The 25290-nt window shown below is 37.5% G+C and overlaps 1 protein-coding gene across 1 annotated transcript; it reads left to right on the top strand.

Annotated features, from left to right (window-relative positions):
• Positions 1-203: 203 nt before the first annotated feature.
• On the top strand, positions 204-24502 carry LOC126587541 (phosphatidylinositol 4-kinase alpha 1-like). Its single transcript, XM_050252615.1, has 26 exons — positions 204-1563; positions 1668-2009; positions 2110-2271; positions 2674-2844; positions 3004-3162; positions 3253-3380; positions 3565-3871; positions 8501-8669; positions 8843-9060; positions 9189-9347; positions 9450-9632; positions 11316-11846; positions 11940-12299; positions 12933-13147; positions 14647-14833; positions 15002-15138; positions 15256-15409; positions 18049-18315; positions 18983-19060; positions 20144-20194; positions 21117-21289; positions 21437-21632; positions 21976-22116; positions 23244-23452; positions 23714-23875; positions 24002-24502. The coding sequence occupies exons 1-26, from the start codon at positions 586-588 to the stop codon at positions 24258-24260; spliced, it is 6096 nt and encodes a 2031-aa protein (XP_050108572.1). The 5' UTR covers positions 204-585; the 3' UTR covers positions 24261-24502.
• Positions 24503-25290: the final 788 nt, after the last annotated feature.

Here is a 25290-nt window from a genome sequence, read left to right as displayed (position 1 = left end):
TTACCCAAGAATCTACATGTTGCCTCCATATGTTTTTCGATTATTTTTAGCACCACAATTATTACTTGCAAGGACTTTTTAACATCTCATTTGGAGATGTTATTGATAAAGGAAAAATTAGCCAAGAGTCCACATCACGTGCCTAGTTGTAACTCACCGACTCAACTCGCTCGCGTAGGAACTACTAACTAGCAACCGTAAGTTTTGGTGATGACGGAGAGAAATTTTGAGAGAGAGGACCCCCAAAAGAAACCAAAAACATAATCTGAAGAAAAAATACAAGGATTTGAATTTACAGAAAAAAAACAGAAAGCAAAAACAGAGGAAGCACAATTGCAAAAAAAGGCGGACATTTCCAGAAACGTTTACAAAGACAAAGACAACTGCAACAAAAATGTTGTTTTCTTCTGCCAAAAAACCCTAATTTCCTCTTTCACTCTCCTGCATTGTACTCCTATGGAACCTTCCAATCCAGCTCCGAGGCGGGAAACCTGAGGAGCTTTTCGCGTTGTTCAAGCGGAATCGAAATCGACACCGAGTTTGAGTTTCTTCGGATTTGGATTTTTGTTATCGGATTCGTTCGCAATGGAGGCATTGATGGAGCTCTGCGACCTGATTGCGGACCACCCGGCGCAATTCACCCAGAAGCTTTCGTGGATTTGTGGCCGGTGTCCGCCTCCCGAGATTTTTCTGGGCGGATCACCTAGGGTTTCGCGGATTCAGCTCAATGCTGTCCTCGCCGTCGCGCGCTTCATGTCCAAATGCCCCGATTCTGCTGATCTCCGCCCGAAATCGGTGGTTCTCGAGTTCCTACGCTCGGTTCCCGCGTCGTTCAATCGGTCGTTTTGGCCCCAATCGTTTGGAAACGACTCGATTGCTTCTTTCTTCTTGGATTTTTTGGGGTACGTGTGTAAAGCTACCGAATTGTCTCCCGATTTTGCTACAGAGATTGCGGGGTTCACTGGTGAGGTTGTAGTTTTGGCAATTACCAGTGGCGGCGAAGATTTAGGTATTTGTCGGGCTTTCCTCATGGCTCTATCAGAACATTTCCTTCCAATTTTGCCTTCGGATGCCGAGAAGTTGATTACAATGCTTATTGACCAGTTTGCGGCGTCGGGACCGGTGGTTCAGTCCCCGGTTACGCCAAGACGAATTGGGGCCAACTCAGAGACCTCGTCTGCGCAGAGCTCCCCAATGAATGGAAACCATTACCAAGCGAATGAGAGCTCCAGCCCCAGAAATGAGGCGAGCAATGTGTCGGGTTCATCGGGTAGCATATCGTCAAGGGGGTCGGTGATGATGAATGGGAGCAGCATTGTGTGGAAGAGTGGTGTTGATCAACTGGGTGTGAATTTCGGTCTTGGTGAGGGAGGCGGAGCTGTGATGCTTAGGCAGCAAGTTTCTTCATTTGAGGAAGAGTCTGTTGAGAATTTGGAGAAGCAAGAGATTGCTTTCAAATTGGTAGCTCATATTTTGGATAAAGTCAGTATCGATTCTGCGCTTTTGGATCGGGTCAGATTAATCGCAAAGAGGCAGCTACAGTCTACGTCAGTGTTTCTGAAGGTAAGGTCTTATTGTTTATTTGAAAAGTTACTGCTTTAGAGTGCTGTTCATGTGAAAGCCTAGAATTGAGTTTGTTGTTTTTGTCATTTGTTACATGTGGGCAGATTAGAAAGCGGGATTGGACTGAACATGGGGCACTTTTGAAAGCAAGAATCAATACGAAACTGTCAGTTTATCAAGCTGCTGCCAAGTTGACTCTTAGTTGCCTGGCTTGCTATGATACTGACGTGAAATCAGCAAAGAAGTTGGCACATGAGAGTCTGGCATTGTTGATGGATGCTTCTGAAGCCTGTTTACTCTCTGTGTGGCGGAAAATGAGAGTTTGTGAAGAGCTCTTTGCTTCTTTGCTATCTGGGCTTGCTCAAATTGCTGTCAAGCGTGGGGGCCAGGCATTACGTATTTTGCTCATCCGCCTCAAACCTGTTGTGTTAACTGTATGCGCACAGGTACATATTTTAAGTGGTGCTAAATTTTAGATATCATTCTGAAGTGTGAAACGGAATTTTACTTTATTTGCTTTTGCTTTTCTACAATGTGATTTTTCAGGCTGATACTTGGGCAACCAGCCAGGCACCAATGTTTGAGAGTGTGATGAAGACGAGTTGTGAGATAATTGAATCTTGTTGGACTAAGGAGCGTGCGCCGGTTGACACATTCATAATGGGATTAGCGACAAGTATTCGTGAACGAAATGACTATGAGGAACAGGTTTGTTGTTGCATACAAGATACTAATTAACAGATTTACACGTGTAATGCATATATGAACAGTTACTTTCATCTGACTGTATTGTTTTGTCTTTCTTTTAATTTATATCTGTAGATTCTCTAAATGCTAGATTTACACATGCTTTTGTGTTTGTGATTATGCTTGTACTATATACTTTTCAACAAAATTTATTGTTTCTTCCTTTCTTGTATGTACTTCCTGCAAGAAAGAATTTTGCTTAATACAAAGTTTTCGGTTCTATTCGAAAGATTGGCACACTAAGCCTTTTCTTATCATGCCAAACCGTGATGCCATATAAGTAATGAATATCTTCTATTTTTTTTTTTTTCTGTTTATCTATCTTGACTTAATCTAATTCTTATATTATCTTGCTAATTTCAGGTTGATAAAGATAAAGAGGCACTTCCTGTTGTGCAGCTTAATGTTATACGCTTGCTAGCCGATCTGAATGTTGCTGTGAAGAAGTCTGAAGTTGTGGACATGATATTACCTCTATTTATTGAAAGCTTAGAAGAGGGCGATGCTTCGAGTCCTAGTTTATTGCGACTCCGGGTATGGTATCTGTGTCTTTATGGCATGTATTTTATGATATAGGTTTTTCTTTAAACATTTTTGTCAAGTAACTTTGATTAAATTTAATATTATCCAGCAAAAATGTAAGATATTGCTTAAATATTTGGTTTCTCACTTCCTTATTATACTGTACAACAGCTCCTTGATGCTGTATCACGCATGGCAAGTTTAGGTTTTGAGAAGTCCTACCGGGAGACTGTTGTTCTAATGACAAGGAGTTACTTAAGTAAACTTTCAAGTTTAGGATCTGCTGAAAGCAAAACTGTGCCACCAGAAGCCACAACGGAGCGCCTTGAGGTCTGTATACTTAAGCAAAGCTACACATGATACTGTTGATTGCTTGATTGATACTATAAACCGATTCTCACTGGTTCAATCACATTCTAGACTCTTCCTGCAGGATTTCTTCTGATTGCTAGTGATCTTACAAATGCTAAATTACGTTCAGACTATCGTCACCGTCTACTGTCTTTATGCTCAGATGTAGGCCTCGCTGCTGAATCCAAAAGCGGAAGGTAGAGTTCCTTTCAAATAATATAGCTGCTGATTGCATGCCGTAGTGTTTTCCATATAATTCTCATTTAATTCATGACAACTTGTGCACCTCACAGGTTTTGGTTTTCTGATACTTTTTCAAAATATTTCCATTTCTCATTGCTTATGTGTTTCAAAATTTTATCTAATATCAAACTATTGCAGGAGTGGAGGAGATTTTTTGGGACCACTACTTCCTGCTGTAGCTGAGATATGTTCTGATTTTGATCCTACAGTAGATGTGGAGCCTTCACTTTTAAAGTTATTTCGCAACCTGTGGTTCTATGTTGCTCTTTTTGGCTTAGCACCTCCCATACAGAATGCTCAGCAACCTGCAAAGTCACTTTCCACGTCACTCAATAGTGTAGGAAGCATGGGTACTATTCCACTTCAAGCTGTGGGTGGCCCATACATGTGGAGTGCACAGTGGTCTTCAGCTGTCCAGCAAATTGCTCAAGGAACACCTCCACTTGTAAGATTTTAATGAAGTATTTTTGCATTCTCTTTTGATTTGTGCTATAAAAATGACTATGGGCTTGGTATCTGTAGTTTCACATGTTAGATTTATTTAATTTTTATGCGGGGAAGTATCTATGGCACCACATTTTAGACACAAGTTTAGACACAATTTTTTAAACCATTAGATTAGCCCACAAGCAACGGTTAGGAGTTAATCTAAAACCTAATTGATTATTATTACTTTCTTCAATCAATTTTATCAAAAAATTAATATTATTATTACCAATTAATAATTAATTGCACACTGACCAATCTAAGTGAGCATTAAGGTTTAAAACTTTAAACAATACAGTCTTTCTCCATTCCTCCACCCAGACTATTATGTTGGGTTTTTGGCTCAAAATTAGGATGATGCAATAAATTAGGTTTGTGTTACCTATTTAGTTTTGGTGTCCTATTTGGGTTTGGTTTTGACTTCTTAGTTAGTTTCCTTGGTGGAGAGATTTTGTTAATTACCTATTTGATTAGGATTTGGATTTATTTCCTATTAGGATTCCTATTGTAACCTAAGTCCTATGCACTATAAATAGGACCTTAGGGTTAGTGTATTTTGTGTGGCTCATTCGTGTGGCAATTTGGTGAGAGTCAATTTGTGAGTTAGAGAGCAATTTGGAAGAATCTTCTCCGTTAGGATTGGGTTCTCTACTCGTTTGGTTTAGGGTTTGTAATTTGTGGGATTTGGGTTGTGAGAGTTTAAACACTCTTTTGTTGTAATCTCCGTTTGTTTAGTGAAATTCCTCGCCGTGCTTCGCCCGTGGAGTAGGCTTTACGTCGAACCACGTAAATCTCTTGTGTCAGTTTGAGATTGTTTGTTTTAGCTTTCACTTACGACGTTGATATTTGGTACTTTGTTATAATTCGCTTCCGTTTGCGCATAAAAGTACAACAAGTGGTATCAGAGCCCAGGTTTCGGCTTGGGCTTTGTTTGGCTGTCATTATGAAGCCTTCTGTGTCGTTGGTGAAAGTTGATATTGAAAAGTTCGACGCAATGACTTTGGTATTTGGCAATTGAAGATGCATGCTTTGTTAGTTCAACAAGGGCTTTTGAAAACGCTAAAGGGTGTGAAGGCTTTGCCGGATTCGTGGACTGATGAAGAAAAAGAAGACATTATGGAACGGGCACTTGGAGCAATCCTGCTGACTTTATCGAATGAAGTCTTGCGTGAAGTTGGTAGCATCAAATCTGCACCTGAGTTGTGGATAAAATTGGAGAGCTTGTATATGACCAAATCCCTTGCTAAACGGTTGTATTTGAAGAAAAGTTTGCATACTCTTCGTATGGATAAAGGTACGTCAATTCATAAGCATGTTGATGAATTCAATAAACTTATGATGGATTTGAAAAGTGTGGACAACCAAATTAGTGATGAGGATTATGCGATAACTTTGTTGTGTTCTTTATCTCCTTCATATGAACACTTTGTTGATACCATGCTATTTGGTAGAGAAAGTCTTAGTTTGGAAGATGTTAAAGTCCCTTTGAATTTTAAAGAGCTAAAGAATAAAATGTCTGACACACAAGATGGAGCTTTGGTAGTTCAAGGAAGGAATAAGGAAAGGAGCAAACTTGGAAAGAACACTTGTAGCTATTGTTATAAGGATGGTCATTGGAAAGTAGATTGCCCTAAACTCAAGGGCAAAAAGAAGTTGTTTGATAAATCTTTTGCTAGTGTTGATGCAAACATTGCAGAAGATTGTTGTTCTGAACTCCTCTAAAGGTTATGTGAAGAGGTGGAGCTTGGTACTCAAGCTCTTTGGGTGGAGTGCAATTCGCACTTTTTGTTCGTATGTTCAAGCTTTTACTTGGATTTTGTTTCGTATTTGTTAGTTTCCATAATGGAATTTGTTGGAGAAGGCGTTGGAGGAAATTTCAAGTTTGAAGACTTTTGGATTTTTTGAGTCTAGGTGGAGATCAGTTTCGAAAGAATTTGGTGCACGTTTGCGTTTGTATTTTGGTATCCCAAAATTTGGAAGTTTGCTAATTTCTCGCCGAGGTGGAGATTGTTGGGTTTTTGGCTCAAAATTAGGATGATGCAATAAATTAGGTTTGTGTTACCTATTTGGTTTTGGTGTCCTATTTGGGTTTGGTTTTGACTTCTTAGTTAATTTCCTTGGTGGAGAGATTTTGTTAATTACCTATTTGATTAGGATTTGGATTTATTTCCTATTAGGATTCCTATTGTAACCTAAGTCCTATGCACTATAAATAGGACCTTAGGGTTAGTGTATTTTGTGTGGCTCATTCGTGTGGCAATTTGATGAGAGTCAATTTGTGAGTTAGAGAGCAATTTGGGAGAATCTTCTCCGTTAGGTTTGGGTTCTCTACTCGTTTGGTTTAGGGTTTGTAATTTGTGGGATTTGGATTGTGAGAGTTTAAACACTCTTTTGTAATCTCCGTTTGTTTAGTGAAATTCCTCGCCGTGCTTCGCCCGTGGAGTAGGCTTTACGCCGAACCACGTAAATCTCTTGTGTCAGTTTGAGATTGTTTGTTTTAGCTTTCACTTACGACATTGATATTTGGTACTTTGTTATAATTCGCTTCCGTTTGCGCATAAAAGTACAACACATTAAAGCACACTGACCAATCTATGTTGTAACACACATGAGTTTGAAAGAAAACCCAGATTCCTGCTAGCTTCGTGATTTATAGGAGGCTTTTTTTGTGGGGTTTTTTCCTCATTGGGTCCTTTTGTATTCTTATATTTTGGTTTACTGCAGCATTGGCTGCTGGTTTATTTTCATCTTCTTGTTGCAATTTTTTCTGCAGTTTTTGTTTCTTAGTAGACTGCAAGGGTCTGCACACCACGTATGAGTTTCAAAACATGATACTCGTGTTGAAAGAGTGGAACCCTATTAGTTTGAATATTACACAAATTACAACTGAAACAAAGAAGTAATGAATCTATTGGATTGTGGAGATAAACAATTTTTTTTTTAAATGAAAGAAATTATTGGTTTTTTTTTTCACCATATGCGAAGAAAAGGAAAAATCCCGGATCAAATCGAAAATCTAATAGGACAGAGTGCCTGCGTGGTGGAGAGCATACGCTTTCTGTGTTGGTTGCAGAAAAATGCATGAATCCTTGGCCTGCAATGGTGAACGAAAGAAGATGGGGAGTCATTGAGAGTTTTTCTTTGTTTGATTGAACACTGAAACTCGCACAGTGTACAAGGCTCAATTGGTTACTGTGCATTTAATTGTTGTTTTGTATATAATTAAAAAAGGTAATAATAATTTCTTGTGAAGGGAAACTTGTAATAAGTAATTAGCTTTCAGACTAAATCCTAACCATCGATTGCGGGTCAATCTAATGGTCTAAAATTTGTGTTCAAACTGGTGTCCAAAAATATGGTGCCATCGATCCTTCCTTTTTCTATTGTTGGGATGATAGTACCAAAGTAATCTCTCTTTCTCTGTTACACATGCTCTGCATTGCCTGTTAGTTGTCTCTGATTCTGTTGTAAACAGGAACTTATTTGTCGATGATGCTTGTACTGTGTATGTATTTAAATTGAATGTTCCCCTGTTGTCTCTTTAACATGGACACTTAGTTTGGGGGGAATGCAATCTGGTTTGTGTGGAAACATAGTTGCTTCAATTTTTTTTCCTTTCTTCTTGCTTTGATTTGGAGTTTTGCAAGGATATGTTCCCAAATTTTAGTTTTTATTTTTCAAATTACTATTCTGGAGTTACAAAACCCAAGAAGTATGCTACACAATGTAAAATAGTGAATCGTTTCTCTTCATGTTGTTTATGCCTTATGCTCTCGTACCAGATGTATAAATCACTATTTTGAATGGTTCCAACCACGCACAACACAACCGAGGCAAATATATTCCCCTTCTATTGCGAAGTTTCTCAAATAACTTTATTTGAGGGACACCTTGTGGGAACCGATCCGTGTTTTATATCAATGATCTGAACTATATATTTTTTAATTCATTGTTCAGAGATCATCCTTACAAAAAGTTGGATGCGTTGGTAATCATTAAACATCAAATTGTAGCGAAGAAAATAAACGAACATGGTATTGCAAGAAAACGCCAAAATGAAAACCATTTATTTTGAGTGTTTAAATGGTTTTCGCCTTTAGTGATTTTTTGCGAGGATGGTCTAGGCAGGAAGATCTAAAAACTAGACCGTTCCTACAAGGATGATCTTTGCAAGGATGATTTTTTTGCAATAAAATCTTTGAAGATTTTGTTTGAGGGACACACACACACACAACACTATCCTTTTATCTCTTAATCAACATCTCTGTATGTCTAAATGTATATACAACATATTAACACCTAATCAACACACTCTCTCTTCAATGTACCGGGGAATTCACCTCAACCAAATAAATACTTCCTTCTTGCATCTTATCTCATTTCTGCTGTCAAAAATACGTTAGGATGTTTAAACAGCTATAACTCCATGTGAATCTGTGTCTGCTGGGGCTGATTACCTCTAGTCTTTACTAGTTTCCTTCGCACTAATTTATTGAACTCAACTTCTGTTCAACTCAGGATGAATGCAAATATTTATGTGCTTGAAACTGATTGTTTGAGAAATTTTACATGATAATGTCTCTTTCAGGTTGTTAGCTCAGTGAAATGGCTTGAAGATGAATTGGAACTTAATGCTCTTCAAAATCCCGGCAGTCGTCAAGGGAGTGGGAATGAGAAAGTTGCTCTGGCCCAAAGAGCTGCTCTTTCTACTGCTCTAGGAGGGCGAGTTGAGGTTGCAGCAATAAACACTATATCAGGTTATTATATTTCTTACTCCCTAGTGCTTATTTATTGCTGATGTAAAGATATATTCTCTGTATTCATTAACTGTCTACAATTTTGATCTTTGATTTTTGTATTAGAAAAAATAGGCTCCTTGGATTTTGTTAATAGTTACTCTTTTCACAAAAATTAAAGTAATGCTTTGCAGGTGTGAAAGCTACCTATCTTCTTGCGGTAGCATTCTTGGAAATCATACGATTCAGCAGCAATGGTGGCATCCTCAATGGTGTCACTAGTTCAGCTTCTTCTAGAAGTGCATTCAGTTGTGTTTTTGAATACCTAAAAACTCCAAATCTTGTGCCCGCTGTCTTCCAATGCTTGACGGCAACTGTGCATAGGGCTTTTGAAACAGCAGTGACGTGGCTGGTATGGTTTTCTTCTTTGATAAAGCTTCTAAAATAATGCTTTTTCCCCTTTATATCGGCTTGACTTAATCTGTGCTCCTTTTTGTGTGTGCATTTGTGCTCACATCTGCTGCTCTTATTGCTTTTCAGGAAGATCGAATATCCGAAACAGGCAATGAAGCTGAGGTTAGGGAATCAACACTTTCTACCCATGCTTGCTTTCTGATAAAAAGTATGTCACAGAGAGAGGAACATATCCGGGAAGCTTCTGTGAACTTGCTGAGTCAGCTTAAAGACAGGTTTCCACAGGTAAGATTATACTGGTAAAGTTACACTAATATCTATTATTTCCCAGTTCTCATTGTCATCAATCTTGCCTAGTAAAGTTGAAACATAACTACATGGATGCAGGTCTTGTGGAATTCCTCTTGTGTTGATTCCCTGCTATTTTCAATTTATAATGATTCGCCTACTACTGTTGTCAATGATCCTGCTTGGGTGCTGACAGTTCGTTCTTTGTACCAAAAGATTGTTCGAGAGTGGATCGTTAAATCACTTTCACATGCTCCTTGCTCTAGCCAGGGTCTTCTCCAGGTTGATCACTATACTTTCTATTTATGTAGTCAGTATAAGTTCATTCTTATTATCTAATCTATGAGCATTCATGTGGTATGCCAGTCCCATAGTGGTAAATAATATAATTTTAAACAGCGAGAACCTCCTCTTGACGACAATTGGTTTTTCTTTAAGGTTTTGGATTTTGGGTAGTCATTTTTTTTTTGTCTTTTTTCTGACATTAACTTACATCAAAGGATCTTTAAGTATGATATTCCGGAGTATTCTTATTTGCAGACTCCCAATATCAGTTATCATGACCTTATGGTCTTACTTAAAAGGTCATACCCAGTGCACAAGGCTCCCGCTTTACGCAGGGTCTGGGAGAGGTGAATGTCGGCTAGCCTTACCTCCATTTATGGAGAGGCTGCTCCCAACCTTATGGTCTTACTTATTACAAGAAATCTTTTACCCTTTAAAGTATTCTGCTTTTAAGATGTTATACCCTTTTTAATTGTGTTAATATACAACTTGTAAGACTTAGAGTACTTGGATCTAACGGAGGACATGACACAAAACCGAGCGCAATGGCGTTCTAGGATTCATATAGCCGACCCCACTTAGTGGGAAAAGGCTTTGTTGTTGTTGTTGTTGTTGCTGTTGTAATATACAACTTGTACATGTTTTAGTTGTAAGTTCAGTTAATGTACGTACACATTTTTAGGTGCTGTTTGTTGAAACTAAAATGAAGTACTGAAAACTTATCACTGAATCATACATACTCAAATCTTATAACTGAAAACAAGTGCTGAATATGCTTAACTTGAAACTTATAGTGTTGGACTTCTAGGCCACTGCGTTGTACTTCTGTTGTTTTTTATTCAGAAATTAGTATATTCAAACCTGTTTGATGAGTGATGATTAAACTTCTGAAATCTTAATTCATTTTTATTTCATTTTCTTTTATATTTGGTGAATAAACAACAAATTAAAATCCAACCCAAGAAGTTTAATTGGTCAATGTTTAGGTGGAGGTGTATATGATATGTGCACTGAGGCTGGTAGCTGAGCAACATGAGATTTCTTTTAGTTAAATTATTGGGAACTTTAACGAAAAGCTCCCGGTACTGTTCACTTTAACGAAAAACCATATTTTTAGCCAAGTTCGAATTGTGATATATATAAGACTGTCTAAGTATCAAGCACTGCATGATTGAAATTTCTTTTTTCATTAGCGCAAATTACACATATTTTCAGTCTGTTGCTTTGGGGTCCTTTATTGGTTTTCTTTGAGTCTCTTTGTCACATATCAATGTTTTGGGTGTGAAGAATTACGTTTTTTTTCAGAATTCGCAAGTGCAGCAATATGGGTCTTTCAAGTATATTAATTTGTCTTTGAGTTGCTTAGAATTAAAGGAAAACTAATGAAAGGGGCTTGAAAACTTTGAGTTTTACCGATAAGGACAAAATAAAGGGCAAAGTGAATAGTACCAGGATTGACTTTTTAGTGTAAAAATGTGGTTTTTCATTAAAGTGAACAGTACCGGGAGCCTTTCGTTAAAGTTCTCTAGAATTAAATGCTAAACACTAAAGGCTTCTCAAGTGGACGTGTATATGTTGAGTGTTTTAATTCCTGCACGTTATTTTGGCTTATCAAACATCTTAGCCGCTTTTTTATGTCTTTTTTGTCTCATTGTTCTTTTCTTTTGTTTGCAACTGCAGGAAAAGCTTTGTAAAGCAAACACGTGGCAAAGATCGCAGCATACAACTGATGTGGTATCTCTTTTATCAGAAATACGAATCGGCACAGGTAAAATTGATTGCTGGAATGGAATACAAACAGCTAATATTCCTGCAGTCATGGCCGCTGCAGCTGCAGCATCAGGAGCAAACTTGAAATTATTAGAAGCCTTCAATTTGGAGGTGCTCAGTACCGGCATCGTTAGTGCAACAGTTAAGTGCAACCATGCTGGAGAAATTGCTGGCATGAGAAGCTTGTATAACAGCATTGGTGGATTTCAATCTGGTACAACACCGACTGGATTTGGTATTGGTGCCGGCCTTCAAAGGTTGATCTCAGGAGCTCGTCAACAGACACAAGCTGAGGACGATTCATTTAATGGAATCTTACTCACAAAGTTTGTGCGTTTACTACAGCAATTTGTTAATTCTGCAGAGAAAGGTGTGGAAGTGGAGAAGTCTCAGTTTCGCCAGATTTGTTCTCAAGCAACTGCATTACTGCTGTCAAATCTGGTAAACATGTCCTATTTTTTTCTTCCTTGCTTGCTCAATTCTTAAGCTATTATGTTTGATGATCTGATTTGGTTTTTTCTTTTTCGATTCCAGGGCTCTAATTCAAAATCAAATGTAGAGGGCTTCTCACAACTTCTTCGTCTTCTCTGTTGGTGTCCAGCTTACATTTCTACGCCCGACGCAATGGAAACTGGCGTTTTTGTTTGGACTTGGTTAGTTTCTGCTGCGCCTGAACTGGGATCTCTAGTCCTTGCGGAGCTTGTTGATGCATGGTTGTGGACCATTGATACAAGACGTGGTATCTTTGCATCTGATGTGAAACATTCTGGGCCTGCAGCAAAATTAAGGCCTCACCTTTCTCCTGGAGAGCCAGAATCGCAGCCAGACATTGATCCTGTTGAGCAAATAATGGCTCATAGATTATGGCTTGGATTTCTCATGGATCGCTTTGAGGTGAGGATTGTACTGATTTCATGCACGAATAAATTGTTATCGTTTCTTCTCAATAAAAAATAAAAAATAATGACTACTAACCAGTAAAGATTTGCCTAATAAGTTTGTATTTGGTAATCTGCTTGAACTTGAATATGGGAATCATAAATTTCTGTTTTCTAACTACTTCAACGATTCTATAAAAGGCTTGCAAGATGACTATTTCTAACTATGGTTTATGTGTAATTGTTGTCTTTTTTGTTTGGTTTTTTATGGGACAAGGGAAGACAAACTTACCCAAAACTCTAAACTCTCCTGAAACCTATTTAGCCAACCTGAAAATTCCAACGATACGCCTCCATATTTTATCCTAAAATAATTGATGTTTGATTTTGAATTTCCTTTCTAGCACTGTCTCTTGCCTATCTTCCACCATTTTCTTTTCTCTGATTTTAGCTACTTTAGTCGACCCCTATCTTGTCCTACATCATTTTTGTTTATTTTGTTCTATGTATGGTGTTCCAATTGGAGAAATTATCCTCAATGGAAAAAGTTACCGTTTAAAAAATGGTCCTTGTTTAGTTATATACTGTGGCTTGTGGCTCTTAACCTGGTTTATATGTGCTCACCTATGTATTCTCTTTGGCTGTATAGGTAGTTCGACACAACAGTGTTGAGCAGCTCTTGCTTCTTGGACGAATGTTGCAAGGGATAACAAAGATTCCCTGGAATTTTTCGCGCCATCCTGCTGCTACTGGTACCTTTTTTACTGTCATGCTTCTTGGACTCAACTTCTGCTCATGCCAATCCCAGCGAAATTTGCAGAACTTTAAAACAGGGCTTCAGTTGCTGGAAGATCGGATATATAGGTTACTGCATTTAAGTCTTTTGCTGTGAATTTGTTCATAATTATTATATTTATTTACAGTCTATTGATCATATTAGGGCACCTTGACTTGCATGTGGTAGTAAGGGAATGATTTCCGCACAAACCTTATCTCGTTTTGTACTCCGGCTTATTTCTGCACTTAATTAGCATTTGATTTATGCAATCCAAAGGCCATAAATAAGCAGGGGAGTGCATGGAGATAACAGGGGCGTGAAATCATTTTTCGTGGTAGTACATACCTGTAACACAATTCCTTGTCTTTGTGTATAAGAATGCCTATTTCATTGATATTCATTTGGCCTAGCAATGTTTATTTATACAACTTTTTCTCTCATTAGAGTTCAAAGCAACCATGTGTACCATCGATTGCATTCTATACAATTCAATAGCTAAATTGTATATGCACCAATGCATTACGCTGTTATACGTCTAGGATGTGTGTTCTGTGTTTATGTCTAGTGGTTTCAGAATACTGGGTTCTATGATTTTTCTTTCACTTTTGCTTTCCAAGTTGTGGCCATCTTGTTCACTTTTTATATAATTTTAATGTTATAAAATTTGTTTCCCATAAATAACTACCCTGAGATTAAAAATGATTTGTTGATGCTACCATATTGGTTCAACTTGTCTTAATTTTCCCAAGTTCGTAATTATCTGAAAATTACAGGAATATGCAAAGTATACAAATACATGATTTTATAGTCAGTATTCTATCTTGGATCCTTGGAAAGGAAACTCTATAGGATGGAGTTGGAACGTATTTACTCCACAAATCATGGGAAATAATTGCGAACAGGGTAGCTGTATGTTAGAGTTTGCTGTTAAACAATCTGAGATACAGTAGATCAAATACTAGGATCCTTATTTCAACCTTATTTCAACCTAACACATTGGTATGCAACTAACAGAGTGGATCTTTGTATGGTTATTAGGTTTCTTCATTAATGAAGGTTCTTTTTTTTATTTTTTGGTCAAAACATTAATTAAGGTTCTGTTTACCTCTTAATCTGGATTGGCTGCCAAATATGCAAAAATATTTGGAAGGTTGATGTAGGAGCTTGTATTTGTTTTTTTTGCTTGTTGGTCCATACCCACTCCATTGCAGATAGTACATGACTGCGACTTCTGTCAATAATATGGGTACTCTTTGTAGTTTTATGGTTGTTAAAAAAAGAAAAAGGTATTTGGTTGCGAGAGGGTGGGAAATGCGCTTTTTTATGGAATTGGTAATTTGATTACTTTAGCATTTGGTGTATTATCTCTTGCCAATATTGATATGAAATTTATCATATTAAGCCTGTCTGTTTAATTCAATAAGAGGTTGAAACTGTATGTCCCGTGTATGCATACTTCTCCAAGTCAGTAGGTGTATGCATACTTCTCCAAGTCAGTAGGTGTTCTTCTAATTAATTCTTGTTCAACTTGAATATGTTTCCATTTTCCCATTTGGTTGAAACTTTCTCTTGATCCATGTTACAGGACCTCTTTAGGTTGGTTTGCATACGAGCCTGAATGGTATGATACTAGCTATATGAATTTTTCTCAGAGTGAAGCTCAATCCATCTCTTTATTTGTCCACTACCTTTCAAATGAGCGAGTAGATGCAGCAGTCTATTCTGATTCAAAAGGGAGAGCACGAGAAAATGGGACCACTTTGGTTGATGCGGTAAGATGACCATGTTTTCAGCGCAAGGTTGCAGCCAGTAGAGTTTGGATTTAAAGATTCTTCTACATGAACAGGATGTCGAATGCATTCTTATTTTATTTTTGCCCTATTACTGGGTTCTGTAAGGTTTTTCTGCAATATATCCATAAAGTCACTTAATAATTGCAGAACGATCAACATCATCCAGTCTGGGGTCAAATGGAGAACTATGCTGTGGGAAGAGAAAAACGGAAGCAGCTACTTTTGATGCTATGCCAGCATGAGGGTGACAGGCTTGAAGTTTGGTCGCAACCAACTAATACAAAGTAATATTTTGTTGGTACATTATTCATCACATTGTAAAGTACTTAGAACCTTTTCTTAATACCCATGGTTCTATGTAAAAGGTAACTTACTGCTTTTGGATTTCCTATTATTCTCAGGGAGAGTGCCTCTTCACGGCAAAAAATTAGTTCGGATAAATGGATTGAGCATGCTAGGACTGCTTTTGCTGTAGATCCTCGAATTGCTTTATCCCTGGCGTCACGGTTCCCAACAAACACATTCTTAAAGGCTGAGGTTACCCAGTTGGTTCAGGTATGTGTCAGTAGTCCAGAGAGTAGGAATGGTAAATTGTGGATTTTGCATATTAGTTGAGCTAGTATAGTTATTTACGAGTCTTAAATAATTGTCATGTGGAAAATTTAATTTATGAGACATTGTGCATCGTCTGTTCAGATTGGCAGAGGCCATAAGTGGTCAAGAAAAGACTGCTTATTAACAGAACAATTTGTTGTTTTTAAAATTCTGACTGACCTAACTGCATTCTTCTTGGGTATTACGTAACTGTTAGTCACTTTTTAATGTTTTTTAAGCATCACTAATCTATTGCTATTTGGTGTAATGTTTTCTTAAGTGGTACTAGAAGATGAGCACACACTGTGTGTGTGAACAATTTCATTTTATTTTTTGTTTTTTTATTAAGGAGTGTGATTAGTTTTGAAGAGGTCGCACTTGGTGCGATGGCAAGTGCCTTCGCCCATAAGCGGTAGGTCTCGGGTTCAAGACTTGGGAGCAGCCTCTCCATAAATGGGGGTAAGGCTAGCCGACATTCACCTCTCCCAGACCCTGCGTAAAGCGGGAGCCTTGTGCACTGGGTACGACCTTTTTAGTGTGATTAGTTTTGAAAATTTAAGTATGAGACAATGATGATGAGACAATTTATCTTAATAAGGGCATATAAGTGGTACTAGAAGATGAGCACACACTATGTGTTTGAACAATTTCATTTTATTTTTTGTTTTTCTATCAAGGAGTGTGATTAGTTTTGAAAATTTAAAAAAAGAGTATGAGACAATGATGATGAGACAGTTTATCTTAATAAGGGCATATTTTTTTGTCATAGGAAAAATAGGTATATGATTGTCATTTTCTCAAAAAATGAGGGTAAAATAGGAAAAATAGGGATATGATTGACAAAATTAAAGCCTCTTCAACCGCTCATCTCCTCCCACATTCTCCTCAAGCGCAACCGCTTCAGTTCATTCAAACTATTCATAAAACATCATGATTTCACTTACCTATATGAAAAAATGGTGGGACAATTTCTCTTAATAAGTGCATATTTTTTATCTTATGTAAATATTGTGTATCAAAAGTGAGGGTAAAATAGGGATATGATTGTCATTTTCTCAAAAGATATAAAATTACTATTTTGCCCTCCTTATGTAAATGTTGTGTATCAAAAGTGAAGGCAAAATAGGAAAAAAGGGGCAAAAAGTTCAGACACAAAATTACTATTTTGCCCACCTTATGTCAATATTGTGTATCAAAAGTGAGGGCAAAATAGGAAAAAAGGGGCAAAAAGTTCAGACACAAAATTACTATTTTGCCCACCTTATGTCAATATTGTGTATCAAAAGTGAGGGCAAAAAAGGAAAAAAAGTGGCAAAAAGTTGACAAGGAGGGTTCTCTTAATAATAGTATAGATGAGGAAGGGGTACTTCTGTAAGCTTGAGAACATTCCTGTGCTTATCCGTTGTCTTATATATGTTTATAAATACATGTAACTGATATACATTAATATCAATGTATTAAAAGGCGGAGGCGTAGGCGAGGCGTTCGATGAATAGCCCTGCCTAGGCGTGAGGTGAAGCCTCACGGGACCTAAATAACTTAATATATATTGCATACATATATATATATATGGCATAAAACTTTGTAAAACAAATATAATTATAACTAAGCCAAAGGTAATATCTTCTTCTTCATAAGTGTAGTTGTACTTGGAAATTATGTCATATAGTCTTAAAATGTTGTAATTATATATTTTATTGTAAGCAATTATAGTGAACTTCAAGAGAAATAAGATTGAGTGGCCACAATTATTGGCAATTCAAAAGGAAATAAAGGCTAAGTGGAGCTATTATAGGGAATTTAAAATGAAATAAAAATTGAGTGGAGCAATTATTATAGGGAATTTAAAGGAAATAACGGCTGAGTGGAGTAGTTGTAGGAAATTTGAAGAGAAATAAACCTTGGCTAATCAAAATGCTAGGTGGCAGAATCTGAATGGGCAATAATTAATAAAAAACCAAAATAAATAAAATAGAGTTGAGTTAGATTTTGCCATTAGGATTTGGAGAGAGAAACTTTCTATCTTTCTTCTTCCTTGAAACTAGAACGGCATACAGAGGAATGGCAGAAACAGAGGAACGGCAGAAATAGACCTGGAATTGGAAGGAAATAAAGGCCCAAATGAAAGCTTGGGCGCGCGCCTCAGCCACCTAGGCGCGCCCTGATGCCGCCTTACGCCTACCCTCACAAAATAGAGGCGAAAACCCAGCAGCCCTGCCTCCAAGGGAGCCTAACCGCGCCCCGAGGCTAGTTTTTTAAAATACTGATTAATATGTACATCCACACGCACATGTGCGCACACAAACACATACACACTATAGTGTACAAATTGCCTTTTAGGCAGGGGTGTTTGCATGTCCCCATAATGCCGGTCGGGCTTGTTAAAAATGAGCCAAAGCACCCTTTTAGTTGGAAACATTATTATCTACTAAGTCCAAAAAATCTGTGTATTTTGAATTATAATTAGAGGGTGGGTCATTCAGTTACAATAATTTTGCCTTTGTTATAATTTCTTTACTGATACCAATCTTATTCCCATTTGTTGCTCCTGGGATGTTTGTACGTTATTACATCTTGCTTGAACTGGGGTTTCTTTGCAGTCACATATCGTTGATATCCGCTCCATTCCGGAAGCATTGCCATATTTTGTTACCCCAAAGGCAGTTGATGAAAATTCGGCACTTTTGCAACAATTGCCACACTGGGCTGCTTGCTCAATTACACAAGCTCTTGAGTTTCTTACTCCTGCATATAAGGGCCATCCTCGTGTCATGGCATATGTTCTTAGGGTTCTGGAGTCTTATCCTCCTGAACGAGTAACTTTCTTCATGCCACAGCTAGTGCAGGCTCTGCGTTATGATGATGAGGTGAGTTAATAGAAGTTTTCAATTTATTCCTCAATCTACATTTCATTTTCATTTAGTTTTGTATTAGGGATGCAATTGAAAAGTTTATTTGCATAACTAAAGCTCAGTTTTACTTGATTGTATCCCATTCTTCATTCTTATCAAATGCCCAATCAAGTTTTTAGAATCCTCGACTTCTTAGTCTCATACCATGTACTACTACTAAAGCAGCCAAATGTAGGATTCTTTTTTATTAACGTGAAGATAAGATGTATGGTTTTCTATTCATATTGGGTGAACTTACTACCCATGATTGTGCCTTTTCCATTTACGTTTGGATGATTCTTTTTTATAGACGACTAAAGATGTCACAGTTCTGAAACATTTAATGTGGTTATTCCATGTATCAGAAAACCAAAAACTGTGATTTCTTGTTTTATGTTTAGACTTCTGTTCTCTTTATAATACTACTACTACTGCTGCTGCTGCTGCTGCTGCTGCTGCAATTTTGAGGAGTTTCTAATGGGTGAAATGAATGTGTCCAGTCAAGACAAGATCCTTAATATCATAAGTTGGTATCTCAATTCATCATAAATGACCCGCTTGCCCCAAAATGACTGACCCAATAGGACATCCCAATGCATTGCAAGTCATTATATATTTTATCTCTATGTAATTTGTTTTGCAGAGGTTAGTAGAAGGATATCTGCTTAGAGCAGCACAAAGAAGTGATATATTTGCCCATATTTTAATCTGGCACTTACAGGTGAGGCCCGATTCTGCGAAACTAATCTACTTTCTCCCCTTCTCCGTCTCTCTCTCTCTCTCTCTCTCTCTCTCTCTCTCTCATACACACACACACACAGATGCACACACATACACGAAAGTCCACATGCATATCTTTTTCAGAGTTTTTTTTTTTTTTTTTTGAGAAGAAACGATAACACTTCATAAAATAAAAACAAGAATTACAAAATAGTGGATAAGAAATCCACCATGTAGCAAAGCTAGCTAAGACCTCTCAAACAGATCTGATTACAAGTAACATAACCTCAACCATAATCATTTAACGGCTGCTAACATATCCCACACTATATGAGAAAGAGAATAATCCTTGTACTCATTCGAAACTGATGCCCAGTATCTTACTCTACCCCATAGTTCTGCTACCCCCACTCCATTATAATCCTCAAAAACTCTTCTGTTATGCTCCAACCAAATGTTCCAAAAAACTGCCAACACCAAACAGCCCCACAAAGCTCTAGCTCTCCTCCCCTTTCCTAAAGCCTCAAAATTGGTGCTTAGAAGCTCAAAACAGCCCTTTGGAATGACCCAACTAACTCTTAACTTCCTGAACCAATTTCCACCACAACTGTATTGAGTAAGAAAGATGGAGAAAAATATGATTAACACTCTCCTCCTCAGATTTACACAAACTGCACCAATGGGGAGAAATACAAATAAAAGGCCTTCGCCTTTGAACTTGATCACAAGTGTTGACCTTCCCAGTAGCCACTAACCACACAAGAACTTTGACCTTTGGAGGAGCTTTTGATTTCCAAATCTGAGAAAAGGGTGGAAAATGTTGCACAGTTCCATTGTTGCTCAAGAAAGAGCTATAGGATTTGCAAGTGAACAATCCTGATAAGTCTAGTTTCCACCTTCTGTTATCTGCTCTTGATTGAATCAAACGAACATTTTCCACCTTTTGTAATAACCTAGCCGCCTCTTCTATCTCCAACTCATTCAAATTTCTTCTGAAATCAAAATTCCAGCTCAAAGAATGAAGAGAAAAATCCACAAAACTTGAAATTCTCAGAGAATTTGATTGTGTGTTTATTAATGGCAGGGTGAGACGTTTGTTCCAGAACCGGAAAAAAAAGATGCTGTTCCTGTGAAGGTATTCCTACAATCTGAGAATGGCCTTGTGTTTTCATTACGTGCTTGTGCTGTCAACTAGCAACCAAACTTTTGGGCATATTTAAGTTTTTTTTGTGATACCATGGAATTTGATTCATGTTGGAAAGTTGATAACTGATACATAAATTTTTGATTCCGTTGGTTGGAATTGTGCTGAAGAAGTATAAATGATATCATAAAGTCATATTTGAAAGAAGTATAAATTAAGAGATGCACAGAAACGGGGTTATCCGCTACCCAATATGCTGTCATATACTATATATCTGCCTAGGAGTTACACAAAATGTTTACAATGGTACTTTATGTCTTATTGGAGTGGAAAATCTTCAGTTAAAGGTTTGCATCATTTTCTGTAATAGCTTTCTATTGTACTCTGAGTGCAAAAACTGTTGGTAACCATGTGTTAAATGTGGTTTATGAGTTAATAAGTGAATTTATGGTGATTGGTGATAGATAGTGCATTATTCTATAATAGGTCATCCCTGCATTCTGAATCACTGAAGCTGGGCAGTATGAATTTTCAGGGAACCAATTCCTTGCATTTTTGTAGAAAATCACAACATGACTTAGATTAAACTTTTTCACTGGACTTGTAATCTAGTTGGAAGGTTCAATATGCGTAGTTGTGGCACAAGAAGTTTGTATACCGGTTTGATGTTTTATCATTTTTAATTTTAAAAACAAAAATCCAAAACTGCTTGTGTCACCAGAAAAATTGTAGTTCCATTCAGCATGTATATTTGATCTTATATGTATAGAATAGTACAAGCTAAGATATATCAACGGCGCAAACTTCAGTAAAGGGTATTAGGTAAATTGAATATTCACATGAGTACACATGGTCTGGGTTTCTTCACCTTTTGTTGTTGAATAACTTGTATTTATTGATGTTTCCATTTCAGAATAGTTCGTTTCAGGAGTTGTTGCCTCTTGTTAGACAGCATATCATTGATGGTTTCAGTCCCAAGGCACTTGATATTTTTCAAAGAGAATTTGATTTCTTTGACAAGGTTACATCTATTTCTGGTGTACTCTTTCCACTTCCAAAGGAAGAACGCCGAGCTGGTATCCGGAGGTATGCTTGTACTCTCTGGATTTTTCTATAAAAATGATATTTGGATGCTTGAGCTCATCTTTTGTGAATGCACACATGAGCGCATGCGTGCATATGTGTGTGTCTATGTGTATGCCGTTGTATCTAATAGGCAATATGCTTAAACAGAGAGTTGGAGAAAATTGAAGTTGAGGGAGAGGATCTCTATTTGCCAACTGCTCCTACCAAGCTTGTAAGGGGCATTCAGGTTGATAGTGGAATACCCTTGCAATCTGCAGCAAAAGTTCCTATAATGATAACATTTAATGTAGTCGATCGGGTTGGGGACCGCAGTGATGTAAAACCACAAGCTTGTATTTTCAAGGTAAGCTTATCCACTTACATCTCAAATTGATTAGACCTTGTAAAGTTGAAAGGCTTCTATTTTTCCACAGAAAAATCCATTGTGATTACCCCTTAATGATGATCACTCAACCTGCTCAGCAAGCCTTTCTTCGACCTTTTCTTTTTTACAAAACCATGCTTATCTATTATATTGTTTGGTTTGTACTATGGGTTATGATGGATAAAGAAGTGAAATTATGCAGACAATTAGTTTCCTGATTTTAAACTTGTGACCTCTTATTCATTCCTATGACAATTTGAATTATTAGTAATGTTCAAGTTTTTTCTTATTTCATGGCTTAAAAAAGCTCCCTTTCTTGAAGGTTGGAGATGATTGCCGCCAGGATGTTCTTGCTCTTCAAGTGATTTCCCTATTGAGAGACATATTTGAAGCAGTTGGAATTAATCTTTATTTGTTTCCCTATGGTGTACTCCCAACTGGCCCAGAGAGAGGCATTATTGAGGTTTGAATCTCTGTCAACTACTTTTGGGGGTCCTGAGTCCTGCATGCGTGTTATTTTGCTGAGATTTTATTCTTTAATTTATCCGATTCCATGCGAATCTTTAGATATTACAATCCAGTTCATTTTCCATTTTCATTATTTGGACTTTCTAGTCAGTACCTTACATAGGGTGGACTAGGCAAGCTTCAGACTACTTTTTTATACGAGAAACACAGTTTTTATTGATAAAAGAGAAATACAATGTGGATGATAAAGTGTCGCCTGAATGAACACACGGTTTTTCACATCTAACAAGCTTCTGGCTACATTTGACTTCTTTCTTCTAATGCTCTGGCATATGGTTCAATACTCCAGTATTTGGAGAAAGAAGTTTAAAAAATGTAAGTTTTTCCTTGAAGCTAGCTGTTGCCTAATGTCAGCAATGGTTTTTAATAATCTGCTCCACATAATTTTTTTGTTTTTATCTGCCCCTTGAACATGAAGAAAAAAAATAGTGGAGCCGCTTTTTCTATTTTAAATTGTCCTCCAACTAGTTTGTAAAACTAGAATATTTTTGCTGCCAGACGAGAAATCGGGGATCAACTCTTTTCCTGCCACAAGGCTACGCCCAATGGTTGTTTGAGGGATTTGAAGGGCCGCAACATTTTTCTTGTCTTTTTGTAACCTACTTGGTGGAAAGAAATCCCTTGGTTTTTGTGCTTTGGCATAAACTTTTGTGAAGCTGGGATCTATTCAGTATATTTTAAGCATGGGTTTTAGATTTGATTGCCTACAACTACTTTCATCAAGGTTCTGTGTCTATGCTGGAGTAGCAGAAGTTATAGACGTTCTAAGACTCAAGTGAACCAAAAGTAGACTCCAACATCGATTGTATCACTTAGCCAATTGATATTGAATTTTTATTTATTAGACATTCATATCTTCAGCTCTACTGTGAATTATGAATGCCATTGCATTGAGTAGTATCGAAGATTCGAAGGAGTAATCTGATGTTGGAACCGCCATTCCAAGGGATGTATTAACTTGGGGTGATATGGTCTCCCCAAGCTTCTTCCCTTGAGCTAAATGGCTGATCATAGTAGTACGTGCACATTTGGTTTTTTCTCTCAATATGTTTTTTATTGCAGGTTGTACCTAATACGCGGAGCAGAAGTCAGATGGGTGAAACTACTGATGGTGGTTTGTATGAGATTTTTCAACAGGATTACGGACCTGTTGGGTCTGCCAGCTTTGAAGCTGCACGTGAAAACTTCATCATTAGCAGTGCTGGTTATGCAGTTGCCAGCCTTTTACTTCAACCGAAGGATCGACACAATGGGAATCTTCTGTTTGACAGGTACAATCTTCAAACCAGCCTTTTACTTTCTTATTTTCTTATTTGTTATTTTTGTCAAATTTTGTGTTTGTAAGGACTGAGACTTATATGCATACGAGGCACCCCACACATATGAAAACAGCATACCAAACTCAAAACCTGATCTTCAAACCATTAATCTGTATTATTAGCCACTTACAAATGCGATACTTGAAATATATAAGATGCACAATTTGTGAAAGGACTGATCTAAAACTGATGTTGACATGCCTGACAATGCAGCGTGGGAAGGCTTGTTCATATTGATTTTGGTTTCATTTTGGAAACCTCACCAGGTGGAAACATGCGTTTTGAAAGTGCACACTTTAAGCTCAGCCACGAGATGACACAATTATTAGACCCTTCGGGGGTTATGAAAAGCGATACCTGGAACCAATTTGTGAGGTATGAAGGGGTTTGTCGTTTTTGTTTTCTTTTTCCTCACTATGTTTCTGGATACTCTTTTTATGTTCATTCTTATTTTGGCTACACGTTTAAACTTGTGTTATGTTCTACATAATCTATCCACAGCTTGTGCGTTAAGGGTTACCTTGCTGCCCGCCGATACATGGATGGGATTATCAACACGGTATCCCTAATGCTAGACAGTGGGCTACCTTGCTTCAGCCGGGGCGACCCTATTGGAAATCTACGTAAGAGATTTCATCCAGAGATGAGTGAGCGTGAGGCGGCCAATTTTATGATCCATGTATGCACGGATGCCTACAACAAATGGACCACCGCTGGGTACGACTTGATACAGTATCTGCAGCAGGGCATCGAGAAGTAAAAAGTGAGATGTTTGGAGCTTGTTTAACATGTGTACATGATTGCCTGTAGTGTAATGGTAAATTTCATCGTCTTATAGTTGCAATTTATTTCCCGAGGGGTCTCCACTTTATAGTGTTGAGAGGACTCTTGAAACGGCATGAAATCGAAATCATTGTATTCTAGGGATGGAGATCCTCGTGAGGTTTGTAAAAGTACAGTTTGTAGTTATTATTTTATCAATGGAGTTCAAAATTTGCTGTTTACGGGTTGTAAAGATGCAATCGAATTAGAGAGAAAGCTGGAGGCATTCCAAAATGGTCAACTCGTACTTCTCTTTTACGAAAAATAAATAACAGTTCCCTTAAGATATTTATGCCAGCCTTTTGCTCTACTATCTTTTCTAAGTTGGTCAAATATCAATGATATATTCAAAGTAGCGTCATTTTACGAGGAATATAAAGAAGAGGTCTCATGTTCGAACCAAACATTTCTCGTTGATCGGATAGTTTAAAGAGATTGTAGCACGAATGCTCAACCATTCATACTACCGGAAGGTGTAAATCATCGAACGTGAAAAATCCCTGCTTGGATGCTTCAGTGTGATCCATGTGAGGCTGAGATTGTGGATATGAATGTGACAAGGATCTTCTTCTTTGGTTCCATTACTACATTGTTATAAATTACTATGCACCTACGGTAGTGTATATAAAATGGTTAATAATCAAGTAGATATTCAAATAGTCCAGAAACTCAAGAAATAAACTCTCAGTGAATCCTATTAAACAAGTGGATAACTTGATCCTATTTAAAAATAATTACATAAAACGAAAAGAGGAAAATAAATAAATAAATGAAGACCTAATATGGCTGCTGCTGATCACTCACTCTATTCTTTTTTTTTGTATATGAACTATGAAGGCCATAGGTAGACCTGACATTCGTGTTGTAGTTTCCATGTTAATGTGATTTTTGTCACATATTCGATATCTTAACAGATAGTATCGTGTAACACCCGTTATTATGACCCGACTCAAACCCGACACATTAAT

Source organism: Malus sylvestris, chromosome 10, assembly GCF_916048215.2.
Source record: "Malus sylvestris chromosome 10, drMalSylv7.2, whole genome shotgun sequence".
Lineage (NCBI taxonomy): Eukaryota > Viridiplantae > Streptophyta > Magnoliopsida > Rosales > Rosaceae > Malus > Malus sylvestris.
The sequence above is the reverse complement of the archived record's forward strand: the minus strand, read 5'-3'. Positions and strand labels throughout refer to the sequence as shown.

Bases quoted from the DNA above. Each gene is read 5' to 3' on its own strand.
- LOC126587541 (XM_050252615.1), top strand. From the start codon at position 586: ATGGAGGCATTGATGGAGCTCTGCGACCTGATTGCGGACCACCCGGCG. The intron at 13,148-14,646 runs GTTACTGCATTT...TCCATGTTACAG, and splicing joins CTGGAAGATCGGATATATAG to GACCTCTTTAGGTTGGTTTG. The intron at 23,453-23,713 runs GTACAATCTTCA...CTGACAATGCAG, and splicing joins GGGAATCTTCTGTTTGACAG to CGTGGGAAGGCTTGTTCATA.